We start from the raw sequence: 15,557 nt of genomic DNA on the forward strand, positions 1-15,557 counted from the left end.
TGTGTCCATAGAGGTGATGCAAGGAAGGATGACGATGCACCCCCGAGGAAAAAGCCACATATCTCCACACTTCTTTGTGCCAGTACAATGCAATGACTTCTGTATTTTGTATGGTGTGTTGGCATTGCCATGCATTTCGTTTTAGTTTCCGTCACAATCCACCGTAAAATCTTGTCCGTACCCTTCAGCTCTGGCATCAGCCAATCACACGTGGTCAGCAACAGTGATAGTCGTTTGTGATTGGCTACATCTTAAACAGACCTGGATGAGACGTACGGGAAGCGTTGGTACGCTCCACCCATGGATAGCCTGCAATTCATTACTTGCCAGATTTGTGCATAGGCTGTACATTTTAAAATTAGGTGTTTCATCTAATGAAGCAAATGCTTTGCTTGCTGTATGTTCTTGATGAATATAAAAATCATGCCATTAACTGAACTTCATCACATGATGTACATAATGGTGATTATAAAATTTATAGCATTATTTTTTTAATTTTAATAAATCAACCTCTTAATTGGCTCTGTTAATATGCTTCATATGTACAACTTAGCACAGTGAACAATGTCTCTTAAAATTATATTTTTGAAGATATCCGTGATATGTAGCTTGAAGTCCAGTACATCTGCATGTAGAATACTGCAAGTATGTTATTTAATAGCTAACCACTTGTTTTATTGATGCTTTATTTCTTTTTCTTACTGCAAGGGTAACTGTAATTAATAAGTAGATGGAAATATTGATGTACGTAACATGCCTGTACCAGGGTGGCCAGCCAACCAGGAAATAGCCAGGTTTTGTTAAAAAAAACCAGGAATACTTGGAATCAACCAGGAATTTTTATTAGAACCGGGAATTTTTTTTATGAAGTAACGATCGTAATAGGTACTATAATAACATACGGCTGTTAAAAGCCTATGATAGAGAAACTTGGTCGTGAGCATGTTCACCACCCGTCGAAGCACGACAGTATGCTCGTGAGCTATATTTTCTGAAAGTTAATTTGTTCATATTGCTTTTAAAAACTTTTGCAGTACGTAAGAAACCATTAACAATTCAGACTTCCATACTTCTTATTATGTTTCTGTATTCGAAAGCAACAGCATTTTGGCTGAAAATGTTGTAGGGTGGTAGTAATTTCTCGCACGGCATGTTGGTAGCACTAGTTTTGTGTGTGCTTTGTGTAACAAAAATGCAAATTGTATGCAAATATTGATAAAAACCACCCTTGAAAAAACCAGGAATTTTATTATCCCAGAAGAGTGGCCACCCTGTGTATGTAAATATTCACTGCACGATGCATGTCCACAACTTTTTAAGTAATGTGTCTTTTAATAGTGTAACTTGTTAATGATTTTATTGATTACGAGTGTATTAGGTATTTGGTGTATTTTAATGCTTTTTCTCACAGTAATTTATTCTGTGAGCATCTGTTTGCATGGTACACTGAAGTGGTGTAGTCTAGTTTCTAGCATGAAGCTCGTCACATCTTAGATAGTTGAGTTAGTTTATAAACTTTCTCTGTTTATCTATTGGGACAGCAGTGGATGGATAAAGTACAGTATAGGATTGCTTATCATGGGGTCTGTGTGGTACTCCACACACAAATGTGATTTGTGGTTAATGTATGATTAATAACAACAAAAATTGTTGTTTTGTGTCCAGTGATTATCACAAACTGTTAACAAATAAATTGACGTGTTTGGCTGAGTTGCGAGGCGACACAAAACTAAAGGGAAAGTGTGAGTGTGATAATCATAGTCATTGAAACCATGCCTTGGTAGCTGTTGTGGACAAAGTTGTTTAGATGTATGTGATTCAGTTAGTGGAATTTATTTAGTTGCCTTTATGTCAGTTTACATTTTTAATGCAAAAACCTTAGTTTGGAACTAATTTAACACATCACATGGGGTAACTTAACCCTGGGATCACAAGGGTCAGGGTTTGAATCCTAGTAAAAGGCGTGAATGTATGGGTGTGTGCTCTTCCAGATGTCACAATATGTTTGCTAGCCTCGTTGCATGATGTAAATAATTGAACAAATAGAAATTTAGTTTTACGATTCTTCTTAGTACTATTTTATAAGAAAATATAATTTTTATTTACGTAACTGTCTAAAATGGTTGTTTATCCAAAAAAAAAAAGTTATTTTCCTCATCAATACTTCTTATTTCTTACAAAAAAAAGTGTGTGCTAGAAACATTTATTTTACGAGCCTAGAGTTTGTGAAGTTTCCAAACAGGCTACTGTAATTATTTGTTAGCAGTAGTGTGCCTAGTGTGGTTGTATTTTACAGTTAAACCCTCTTAAGAAAATCCAAATTATGACAATTTCATGCACAGGAAGATCAAAATTTTTCACCACTGGATCTATTAATACATACATTTTTCCTGTTAGAAGTCTAAACTTCTAACTGCCTTGAGAAACTTCTTAACAGGGATTTTCTGTATGTGTGTTGCATGGCTTGGGGTTAGTGTCATTTAAAAATATATATATTTATTTATTGAAATATTTTGTGGAATAATGTATGGTGATGCTAAAAAAATCTGCACAGAACTAGAACATTTTAATGTTTTAATATTTTTTAAAATGTACTGTTTCTATTTATTTTTCAGAAATGTGATTTTTCCAAAGCTACAAGTGTGAAGTCCAACAATAAAATATCAAGAACTCGTAAGTATCGCTGGCTCATTCAGTAGTGTATCTATCATCAATTAGCAATTACTATTGGCAAACTACAGAAAAAAGTTGTTTGTATGTAACTTTATATGTGTTCAAAGTAACTGCAAATCCAGTTTAAACGTAATTGTTTAGTTTGAAGTGTTCTCATTGGTTAAGAACGCTGCAGCCGGGTAAGCCAGCAAAATGCTATAATTTTCCTCTCTCTTTGCTCTGTTTCCCATTCCTCTTGTAATGATCTCTCCTAAGTGTGTGATCTGCCTCTTCCGTTGTGGCCTGCTGTCCTGTCTTCTTTTGTTTCATGCATTCGCTACGTACCTCATTCACCCGAATGCAAGAGGTCCACATTTTCCTCTTTCATCAGGACCACTTATTTCATTCATTTCAAACAAATTTTAACTTTAACTTATTTTATTATGCTGCAGTCATTTAGTTATCTATAGTTGTAACATGCCTACTATTGCAAGAATGCGTTAGATGGTAGGCACAAAACAAATTTTTAAATACAATCATACGAACAAAGCACAGAAACTAAAACATCAAATCCAAACAAAAGGACACACAAATAGACAAACAAAAATGGGACAATATATAGAGTAAAAAAATAAACGATCTGTGATGTAGTTTAGCATTTATTTAAGTGGCAAGAATATCAGCAATAAGAATCCAGTTTCTAAAGCAAAACAAATTTTTATTTGTTGGGGAAAAAGTTGTTGTGTTGCATCTGGGTTTATACAGCACTTACTAGCGCTGTTATTGATTAATAATTGCTGCTACTACAGTAGAATACCGGTACAACGTACCTCATTATAAAGTATATTTCACTTTAACGTATTTTTTTTAAGTCCCCGCCAAAAATCGTATCTTCACCATGCAAAATGGTTTCAGTTTAAAGTATCATATTTTCACTATAACGTATAAATTCTACTCGTAGCGTGGCATTACTACACCAAAATTTACTTAAACTGGTAAATAAATTTCCAGCTAAATGATTAATGTTGTAGAACAAACATACACAAATACCACCACAACGTATTATCTAACCTCTAAACCCTGAAAACAAAGTTACAAACAGTTGCGCGCACTACCATAGATTATACCATACGTAGTATGCGACGTGAGCAACACAACACCATTCGATACATCGAAACATGGAATTTTGAGAGTAGTATTAATTATTTAGACAATAGTGTTATGCTACGCTAATATACTGTTTGACGTCTGTGCCGGGATATTTTATTGTTATTGTTGAGTTTATTTTCAGGTTACGTTATTTAGACACCGCATTGTATTTGTGCTGCAAAATGAGATAAATGGAGATAAAAAGAAACGAAAGCAATTCACGCTTAAGGAAAAAGTGGAAATACTCAGAGAACTAGACAAAGGAAAAAAGCAAGTCGCAGTTGCGAAGACATAATATGAGATAGAACATTTAGTTCAACAGAGCATCATTCAAGCTCAAAAACAAACTGAAATAACACATTTTTTAAAAGTAACTAAACTTAAATTATACATACACACCAATGTTTAAACTGAAGTCAGATGTTGGCTAAAAAATAATGTATCTTACAATATCGCTATTTTTGTATTTTTTAATTTTTTTTTTTCTCTTTGTAAAGATGATATGTATGTATGTTTCAGTACTAAGTACTTTCAGTACTAAGTACAAAAACTTGAGGTCCCTGTAAGTACTTAGTACTGAGATTACACTGTATTTGTCTAGTTTCAACCAACCTTTTTTTTCCCACTTGATTATCAAACAGTTTGCATAATGATGGAGTTCCTGGAAAAATAATATTGGATGATTTTATGAGGTTGATGCAATACTTAATATGTTATTATTTTTATTAGGGGCTGAAAAAATGGGCATCAACTTTTTCCAAAATTAGCTTCTATGATTTTATAAACCAAAAATGAGCCCTTTTTTGAAACTACTTTACAAAGTTATTTTTAAACTTTCAGAATGATTGAAGACTAAGATTTACAACAAAAAAAATTCTTGCATTTCTAACTCTTACAATAAGCATACATTAGGAAAAATGATTTGCTATAAATAGTGTTTAGTTTTATTGAAAGCTAATAATTTTTCCAAACAAAAGTCTTAAGAAGAAGATACTGATTTAGTTTTTGAAGTTTACATTTCTATAGAAATTTTTGAGTTTTGTTTTATTTTAAGTTTTATGACTAACAAGAATATAGTATTTTTATAGTGTTATTATGCATTTTTATGTTATCTACGTGGTTTTGCTGATTGTGTTTTATCGGTATTGTATTACAGAGCAAACAATACATATCATATTTAATTAATATAAACTACTTTCACAGACATTCAGATTAAATTGCCATTGCACACAAAGATTTTGATGTAAATGTTGCATAATTTTTTTATGTTTATCATTGCGTGATTCTATTTTATAGAGATTTGCTTGTAAGCATAACTATAATACTAGATTTTTTTCTTGGGGGTTAGCAAATAGAAATATAGAGAAATTTTTCATAAGGAAGGTGGTCCATTATTTGTAGGTATTTGCAGTAATGGTTGGTAGAATAAAAATTGATATGAGAAAAAAAATTATGGATAATATTTTAAGGTTTTGCAATACATAACAACAGATTTAATAGTGTACTAGGTACTGATTTTATGAATTTTCTTTAAATTCAACCCCTGTTTTTTCAACCTCTTGCAGCAATGGTTTGTCTTACCAAAAATTGTTTTAGACAAAAGTTATAGGTAAAAATTATAAGATGTACAAAAAATTAGAACAGATTCAATAGTGTCCCTACTAAGGGAGTTAGAGGATTTTTTCGTCCTCCAATCATTTTTTTCCCCACCCCTTGCAGTTATGGTTGGTTGTATGTTTTTGGTATTACTCCTATAAGCGATATTCATCATATTATGGGCGTTATAACGATTTTTCTGTTTTAAAAAAACCTCCCCCATTTCTACACCTTTGGTGGAATTTTTCCCATTAACGAACTCGACCAAGATTTTCCATAAGTGATTTTATTTATCAGTTTGGAAGTGATGGTGCAAATTTACGAAAGTTATTGTGACCATTAAAATGTGATATATGTATAGATATATAAAATATTAAAAATATATATAAATATTTTGATTTACGATGATTTTGGGGTCTGTGGACCTTGAAACAAAAAACTATATAAAAATTTCCCGGAAGTCGCACCATGGTATTGGCTATGTTAGAACATCTTTGTTCCAAATCTACCTAATAATCAGCACCTGTCCAATTAAGTTCGGTGGAAATTATTTCTGAAAATGTTTTAAATTTCTAACTTAAAGTGGGTACGTTCGTGTGAATTGTAGAAAAAATCATAATCATGTTTGCTTGTGTTTAATTTTGGGTCTGTATATTTTTTAAAATTATTCTTTGATCGATAAAACTTGTAGAAAAAGTTAACTAAAAAGTATAGCTGTACCGATTCACAAAATTTTGCCAATATGCCAATACAACCATTGCTGATTCACCGATTCCGAACTGATACGCGAAGAAACACATTTTGGTTAAAAAATATTAATCAGTTTATTAAATTACACTAAAGAACTCATTATAAGAAAAGCATACACTGCAAATGCACATGTATTTTAGTTTATAAAAGGAAAATAACCTCTCCTTTTTAAACTTGTATTTTTAGCTTGTTTTCATTTGTTTGTTGACGACTCTTTAGTTGCTTATTGAAACATGAATTTACTAATGGCGGCTGTAAAATTTAATTAATCGATACATAATTATATAAAATAATATTATTTAATAATAGGTAACCATGAAATATATTGATTTACAAAATATGAAGTTTAGAAAAATGAATTAAAAATGTGCAAAATTAGACTTTGTTCATGTTTACAATTTAAGAACAGGAATTCCTATATCATCTTAACGCGTGTGGCAGCAAAAATTTACGGTACCAAACATTCATACAGAGAAGTGTTTCATGTGGTTGCTTTGCACGGGAAACAGTAAAGTCAAGTACTATATTGTTGGGTGACCTTTTTTATTTGATTTTAAAATCTTTACGTAAGTTTACTAAAAAAATGTCTCTGTCACGATATTACCAACATTTCTTTTCAGTCCAAGCAGCTGGTACTTTCCGTTTGTACTGGTGATATGCTCTAAATAAAGCAAGTTTTTTTTTGTCCTTGTCTAACTTTACCGTGCCGGTGATGCATATTTATCTACGATGCTACGCGTTCAAGAATGTTATTACAACATAGGATGTTTTTAAGTTGGATATTTACACATGTAGGTAGTAAATGGATGCGAGTTCAAAGTTTGTAGTATGTAGTACGAAAAGTGAAAAAAAGGGTATTGGTGGATTTTTAGGTTATGACACGCCCTTTTCAGTTTCATTTCTAAAATTTATTTTACACTATGCTTATTACTTAACACTTGAACCGTTAGGGACTACCACTATGGTGTATTTTCAGTAAAAAAAAAATTGGCTGAAAATTAACAAGCGTGTCGTTGAATCGGCAGAAATGCTGGTTCAGCTGAACATCGGCAAAGTCGGCTCCTGCCGATTCGTGTTCGGCACGGGGACGCACAACGCCGAAATACCACAACACCGAAATACCACAACGCCGACAGCTAGAAAACTGCTGTGTACCACAACGCCGAAATACACGAAAAATGTCATTGCAGGACTGCCACAAAGGTTAGGTTAGACTAGGTTAGGTTATGCTAGGCTAGGATAGGCTAGGTTAAGTTGGTTTAGGTTATATTACGCTAGGTTGGGTTAGGTAAGGTAAGGTTAGGTTTGATTGTGGTATTTCGGCATTAAGGTACTATTAAGAAACACACACACAAATTCGTTCAGTTGTTATTTCGGCGTTGTGGTACACAGCAGTTTTCCAGCTGTCGGCGTTGTGGTCAATTATGACATTCGGCGTTGTGGTAACGACCCGTTCGGCACGGCTCTGCTGGAAGGTGACTGGGTGTTTGTGGGCACCCCAGATGGCCACCTCGAATCCCTGAATCCCGATCCCCCACCGCCTGTCCCAGCACGTACTAACCACCCCCCGTCCCGGGACTGCGCAGTGAGGAGCCGGGCGGACGCCAGGCCGTACGGGACGCGCGCCAAGCTGCTGAGGGACCGCAAGGCCCGGGGCTCGCGCTCCCACGAGGAGTCTGACGGCGAGCCGGAGGAGCGGAAGAGGAAGAAGCGGCCGGGCACGCAGTACTGGCTGGACTCGGACGGCCTGCGCATCCCGCGCCCGCCCAACGCCTTCATGGTGTTCGCCAACGAGTGGCGCAGCAAGCTGGCCGGCAAGTACCCTGGTACGCACACGCACTGCACGAGTCCTTCAACCCTCCGGTACCTTTCAACCCTCTTGTATTCAAGACTCAAGGAAAAAAAATCATACATAAAAAATTTAAGAATATTTTATAAATTTAAAAATTCGAATCTGGTAACTAAGGGTGTTCGAATCAAAGTCGTAGACGAAGATCTAAATCTTCCCCAATGTCGGAAGTCGAAGCGGTTTTAGTTATGTAACTTGTTTCGTAACTCTCCGTCTTTTAATTTACTTTACTTGTTTTACTACGTCGCTACTTGTCAGCCCTATGATTGGTTCTGCCACGGCACGTTCTTAAATATCCTGTGTTATATGAACGTGTATGTGCCTACCTCAATGTTCAATGGATCGTTGTTTATATTTGCTTAAAAAAATTTTTTTTTTTAGTACCTAGCGTATGGCGTGTTGCCTCGTTCACATTCTAGTCGATACATGCATCTTGTTGCATGTTTAGGTAAACTACGAATTTATTTATTAATTTATTGTTGGTTTCTACTTGAATAAATATTTAAATTAATTTTTTTTATCTTGTATCCTTTCATACAGGAACTAACCAATTGCAGGAGCCTCCTACCTTTAGGGGCGAAATGTTCTTTGACCCCTTTTTTTTTTTTAAACATATTCATGGTCATAACTTATATCTCCTCAGCAGGTTGTAGCATCCTCTGGCGGAGATTGTTCTCCGTTGCACAGTATGCTGCAAGTTATCACCAATTAAAGCAATAACTTTGCCTGTTATTTGTGTACTGTTACGAACTGGGGGGAAACAGGCTTTGAAAAGGATAGCCCAATTTATTTATTAATTAACGGTTTATTTATTTACCATACTAAAATATAAAAATGTACACTTCATCTCTTGAAGTGTAAAGAGTCTGTCGGTCTCCTAAGAGCAGGTGACTCTGTCCTTCGTCCCCACTTCCCACTCGCAAGCACCGCGTCGCTATCATCTCGGGTGTTCCTCTTCCCCCACGAAGCTGCTGCACGGTTGCCGACCCCGGCACGGCCCTGCAGGCCTGGACTCTGCGCTCTCTCGCCACTGGTCGGCCGGTCCTAGCCCCTCGTGGGCCTCCGACCGAGTCGTGCCGACTCCTGCAAGACACTGGGAGGGGCGACTAGTAGCGACAAGTGGCAGTCCAGGCCAGGCAGACGTTGCGCTACGTGACAGTACTAGAGGTGTAAAAGTAACGAAAAAAAAATCGTACCTGTATGTATTCGTTACTATCGTATCGTTACGTTACTCGTTACTTCTGATATCGCATAACATGCTATGTTATGTTGCAGCAACGAATCGGGTCGTATTGCGTACGCGTACAGTATGACGTCACGTAAGTAATAATAAATAGAATATAAACAATTAACAAAATTTGATAATTAACAGTTTTTGTTAACCAAGAAACAATTAAATCTCATTAGAGCGGCTTTATTATATTATCTCTTTCAAGATAAGAACAAAAAAACGTGAAAATACGCGATAATAAAAAACAAAAACATACATATTTCTAATTTGTAAAAAATACTTTCTTACGTTGTTTCTGTTCCAATCTCAAACTTTGTCTACACACACAATACCTTTAATAAACAGTAAAAAAAAAAACTTGGACGACGAATTTCCAAATCATATTTTCTTAAAATAAACAAACGTCGTTCTTTGTAACGTAAATTCACCTAATATGCGCGCGCGTGCGTGAAACATACGAAAAAAATGCGAGTAACGAGATGCAGCCGTGTGTAACTGTTTCGTTACTCGTTACTGGACGACGCACCCGTTACTCAGTACCGGATACATGCGGTTTGCCACAGCTCTAGACAGTACATCAATTCTTTCTTTCATCGCACTGAAATGTTACTTCCGAATGTGACCTGTCCTCTGGTTATCGGGCTAGCCTGCGTGCGTGGTGACGGAAGGGAATGTCTGCTAGCCGCGGCAGTGGGGGGGGACTGTCGGCTGCCGCAGGGGAGACCAACAAGGACATCTCGGTGCGGCTGGGCGTCATGTGGAAGAGCCTGGGGGCGGACACCAAGGAGGGCTACTTCGCGGCCGCCCGCCGCGCCGACCAGGAGCACAAGCGTCGCTACCCCGGCTACTACTACAGCCCCAAGGAGGCGCGCATCAGGAAGTTCCTGAGGCACGACCGGCGGGGCGCCGATGAGCCCCCCGCCCCCGCCCCCGCCCCCGCCAAGGTTCGTGCGCCTCGCTGTGTCGTCAGACACGCACACACACGTACACGTACACATATCGTCAGACACGCACACACACGTACATGTATCGTCAGACACGCACACACACGTACACATATCATCAGACACTCACACACGTACATGTATCGTCAGACACGCACGTACACGTATCGTCAGACACGCACACACACGTACACGTATCGTCAGACACGCACACACACGTACATGTATCATCAGACACACACACGTACACGTATCGTCAGACACGCACACACACGTACAAGTATCGTCAGACACGCACACACACGTACAAGTATCGTCAGACACGCACACACACGTACACGTATCGTCAGACACGCACACACACGTACAAGTATCGTCAGACACGCACACACACGTACACGTATCATCAGACATGCACACACACGTACACGTACACGTATCGTCAGACACGCACACACACGTACAAGTATCGTCAGACACGCACGCACACACACGTACAAGTATCGTCAGACACGCACACACACACACGTACACGTATCGTCAGACACGCACACACACGTACAAGTATCGTCAGACACGCACACACACGTACATGTATCATCATACACACACGTACACGTATCGTCAGACACGCACACACACGTACACGTACACGTATCATCACACGCACACACACGTACACGTATCGTCAGACACGCACACACACGTACAAGTATCGTCAGACACGCACGTACACGTATCGTCAGACACGCACGTACACGTATCGTCAGACACGCACGTACAAGTATCGTCAGACACGCACGTACACGTATCGTCAGACACGCACGTACACGTATCGTCAGACACGCACGTAAACGTATCGTCAGACACACACACACACGTACACATATTGTCAGACACGCACACGCACGTACACGTATCGTCAGACACGCACACGCACGTACACGTATCGTCAGACACGCACACACACGTACACGTATCGTCAGACACGCACACACACGTACACGTATCGTCAGACACACACACGTACACACACTCTCTCTTTCTCTCTATTTCAGTCTTTCTTTCTCTCTCTTTCTCTCTCTATTTCTCTCTCTCTCTCTCTCTCTCTCTCTCTCTCTCCCTCGCACACACACACACACACACACCATGTGACACAGTAGTAGCAGTACTTGCTGTATACATCTATGATGAAACAGACATGACTCAAAAGTATATTTAAAAAAAAACCTAAATAATTGTATTAACATTCCAAAATTTGTTTTTATGATATTGCTGAATTAAAATACAATTTACCGGGCGGCCTTTAACAACGAAAATTCAAAAACTTGTGAATATCTACGGTGTAAATATGTAAATATGAGCTCATTCAATCACTAATTTGGCAATACAGAATTTAAAATAAAAGAAATTTCTGTATCAATGTGCATGTTGTGGAAAATAAGGCAAATAGGAACTGAAATGGTTGGTTGGTTGGTTGGTTAGGTTATGTTAGCTGCGTAATTAAAAAACAATTGTTTTGTAATTTTAATATTTTAACAAACATTTTCCTTATAATTATTGTAGTTGACTTCACTTTGCTAAACTTTCACTTTAGTATTATTTGTCTAATTTTCCAGAAGTTGTTACATGACGTGAAAAATATTTTTTAGTGGATTAATAATTCCCATTCCTATTATTCAAGTTCAATATTTGTATTCCCCAATAATATGATATTTAAATTTAAATTTGATTCAAACTAAAAAATTGATATTTGCACATTCCTAGTCATTTGTAATATGGTTTATGAACAATTGTTCAATGAATTTTTAAATTGTTCTGTCATATACTGCTAGACGTATTTCTTTGTGTTGAAGATAGTTGATTAATTTTATAAAGCGCTAAAGCAGAAAAAGGAAAATAATTCATTAATAGATACAATTTTGTGATATATTATGGATTCGTCCTTGTTCATTTAATTTAATGTTTTCAAGTAGTTTTTATCATGAATTACTACAAAAACATGTCCCTAATGTTACGGATAGATGAAACCCAAACAAAGGTCGAATATATCTCTTGGCTGACAGACATTTCAAAAAAAAAAATTGAAATTATTTTATGAATACAGTGAAACCTCGTTAATATTATCCCGCTTATTACGAATGACTCGTTAATATTACCTATTACTATTTCCCCGTGAAATATGCCCATTAAACACAATGAAGATTTGTTTGGTTAATACGAAATTCTCGTTATTATGTATAGCGAACAATAACAATTCCCGTCCGTATAAACAAACAGTCATGTTTACCGTTTAATACGAACCAAAGATTACCACAAAGATACGGCCCCGCCTGAGTGTCCGAAGTGTGTTTTTAACTCTATGTTTTCAAAATCACTCGTTCGTGTGTTCGATATGTTCAGAAATCACTCGCGTTTGTACAATATTCGATATATCGAACTTCACGTGGGATGGTATTTACGTTCGATTTTGTACTTCCTTTGTATACATGAATCTGTGCCGGACCAATAAAAACAAAATATATGTTACGCCTAACGTGTTTAATATTTGTGTACGTTGTAATGAAAGTTTAAGTGAATTATCTCGTGAGAATTTTATTAAACTTTAGAATTTGTACGTACACACATAAAAATGGAGGCAAAACGTAAACGCAAGGAAATTGCATTGAAGACGAAAATTAAGATAATAAATTCAGTTCGTCAGGGTGAAAAAACGAAAACAGAACTTTCTGAAGAGTTTGGTATATCAAAATCAACCTTAAGTACAATTCTAAAGCAAGCAGATAAAATAGAAGAAGCGGTCAGGAAAGGTAGTAATCAAACTAAGAAAAGGATGCGCGTCGGTAAACATTCCGAATTAGAGGCCAAACTGCTGGAGTGGTTTCATCAAATGCGCGCCGCCAGAGTTCCAATTTCCGGGCCTATTATCCAAGAAAAGGCTGATCAGCTGGCACTGCAACTCAGAATTGACGATTTCCATTGCAGCAACGGATGGCTTCAACGCTTCAAAGATAGGCATAATTTGGCCACAAAATCCATTTGTGGCGAATCTGCAGCTGTCGACCAAACAGCAACGAGTGACTGGCTTCAGTCAGTACAGTCCATCGTAAGTAAATTTGCACCACAAGATGTGTTTAATATGGATGAAACAGGGCTTTTTTACAATCTGTTGCCCAATAAAACTCTAACCGTAAAAGGTGAAAACTGCCATGGCGGTAAACACAGTAAAGTTCGTCTTACAGTTTTACTATGTTGTAATCAAGATGGCAGTACTAAACTTCGACCCTTGGTTATTGGCAAGTCTGCCAAGCCAAGATGTTTCAAAGATGTTGCAGCAAAAAACCTGCCAGTAGATTACGAGGCAAACAGTAAGGCTTGGGTCACCACAAAAATTTTCCAGTTGTGGTTGTTAAAATTGGACAGGAAAATGGCGACTCTAAATCGCAAAATTTTGTTATTGTTGGACAACTGTGCTGCACATACTGCTCATGGTATGAAGTTGGAAAACATTACCTTACTCTTCTTGCTACCAAATACAACAAGTGTGACACAACCACTCGACCAAGGTATAATACAGTGCTTGAAAAGAAACTACAGACAGCGCTTGGTGAAATACCTTATCAGGCAGTGTGAAAAAGGAAAGACTGAGCTTCCTAGATGGTCAGTTTTGGATGCTATCCGCAGTATAGCCATGTCGTGGGACAGCATCAGCCAAAAGACAATTGTGCATTGCTTTGCAAAAAGTGGTTTTGGCCAGCAAACTGTTGAAGAACCTGACTGTGATCAACCTTTAGAGGATTGGCAAGAGTTAAAAGAACATGTGCAAGTTGATAATGACTTCAATGAGTTTGTTCATATTGATGACAGTGTGTACACCAGTGCAAGATTAACTGCAGAAGATCTTGTTGGTTCACGAGGATTACAGGAAACACCAACGGCTGACGCTGTACAGTCACTTTGTGAGGGTGGTACAAGTCAGGATAATGATGGTGATGACGACAATGGTGAGGTAGTGCATAAACTTCCAAGCAAAAGTGATACAATCAGTGCTTTGCGTACACTGGAAAATGTACTTGCTGCAAGTGATGTGCCAATTGACTTGATTGCAGGATTTGAGAAGATATGTTCTGCTGTAAATGATATTTACAGAGATAAGTGTGTCCAGAAAAAAATTAATGATTTTTTTAAACCTATGTAAATATATCTTGCATACTTTGCATAAGAATTGCTATACACTCAACAGCAATTAACTGTACGGTAAATGTTAATCATTTTTGTCAAAACTTTGGAAGCAAATTAAATAAGAATACATACATACGTATATGTATACTAATTATCAGTCTGTTATAGTATATTTTATTAAAACTATTAAAATTGCTTCTAAGTGTATTTTGTTAGTGTGCATGTCAATATCTGGCTTCTATTACAATAATAATATTCCACATTTTTAGTGCTCTGACATGTAGGAATTCAATATTTCTTATCGAGTTCTTATTCTACCTATTGGCTCAAGAACCTCATTAATATGAACCTCGTTATTACAAACTGAAATATTTTACTCCCCTTCAGGTTTGTATTAATGAGGTTTCACTGTAAATGTAAGATAAATTTTTTAATGTGAATCATGCAATGTTTCAAGAATTTGGAAGTGAATTCTCAGTTGTTTTTTTTTATTTCAAATAATAAAAAAAATTTGCATTTTCAACAAAATTACGCTGATATTCACAACAACAAAAATCTGCGTTCCCGTAAATGTGATAATTACATGTCCTTGTTTTGTTGCCATCCTCCAAGTGCATGACTTGTGATGATATGAATTGAGTTATTTTAAAAAATGTTGGTATGTATTGGAATGGTCAATTTTTAATTTAAATCCAGTGTATTATTATTAACTTACACATTCACAGTTCAATCTCATAATGACTTTCTAAAATAAAAATCGCTTTTGATTCTCGACGACGAATACATAGTTTTATTTATCGCGAGAAGTGTTTTGAAAGCGGGGTACTTGGTACTGAGGTTTCACAGTACATATTTATGTTCATGTACCGTATTCACCCGAAAATTAGACGATAGTTTTTTCCTTCTAGAGGAATCAAAAAATTGGGGGTCGTCTAACAACCGAGATCAAGCTTTTTTTTGAAGATCGTTTTGTTGTATAACCTACCTATAATAACAAAGGCTGTTTATTTATTTATTTATTAATAGCCTCCAATATAACCCAAACAATGGGTTTCCCATACGCCAAATATTGCAGCACTTTATGTTTTCCATAACTTCCTAATTAAAAATGCAGTAATGTTACTCCAACTAAGCAACGAGCATATAAGCAGCTAATCAGTAGTCCCGTCAATATGGAACATACTTTGTGTACTTTTATCTTTGA

The 15,557-nt window shown here is 36.8% G+C and overlaps 1 protein-coding gene across 1 annotated transcript in view; it reads left to right on the plus strand.

The window, feature by feature from the left end:
* LOC134540568 (zinc finger and BTB domain-containing protein 22-like) overlaps positions 1-15,557 on the plus strand; it is a 38,918-nt gene that overhangs the window by 15,410 nt on the left and 7,951 nt on the right. The window contains exons 7-9 of the mRNA XM_063383387.1: positions 2,616-2,673; positions 7,734-7,973; positions 9,945-10,171. Of these exons, the coding sequence (XP_063239457.1) occupies positions 2,616-2,673; positions 7,734-7,973; positions 9,945-10,171 (525 nt within the window). The remainder of the gene's footprint in view (positions 1-2,615; positions 2,674-7,733; positions 7,974-9,944; positions 10,172-15,557) is intronic.

The sequence above is a fragment of the Bacillus rossius genome, chromosome 17, assembly GCF_032445375.1.
Source record: "Bacillus rossius redtenbacheri isolate Brsri chromosome 17, Brsri_v3, whole genome shotgun sequence".
NCBI lineage: Eukaryota > Metazoa > Arthropoda > Insecta > Phasmatodea > Bacillidae > Bacillus > Bacillus rossius.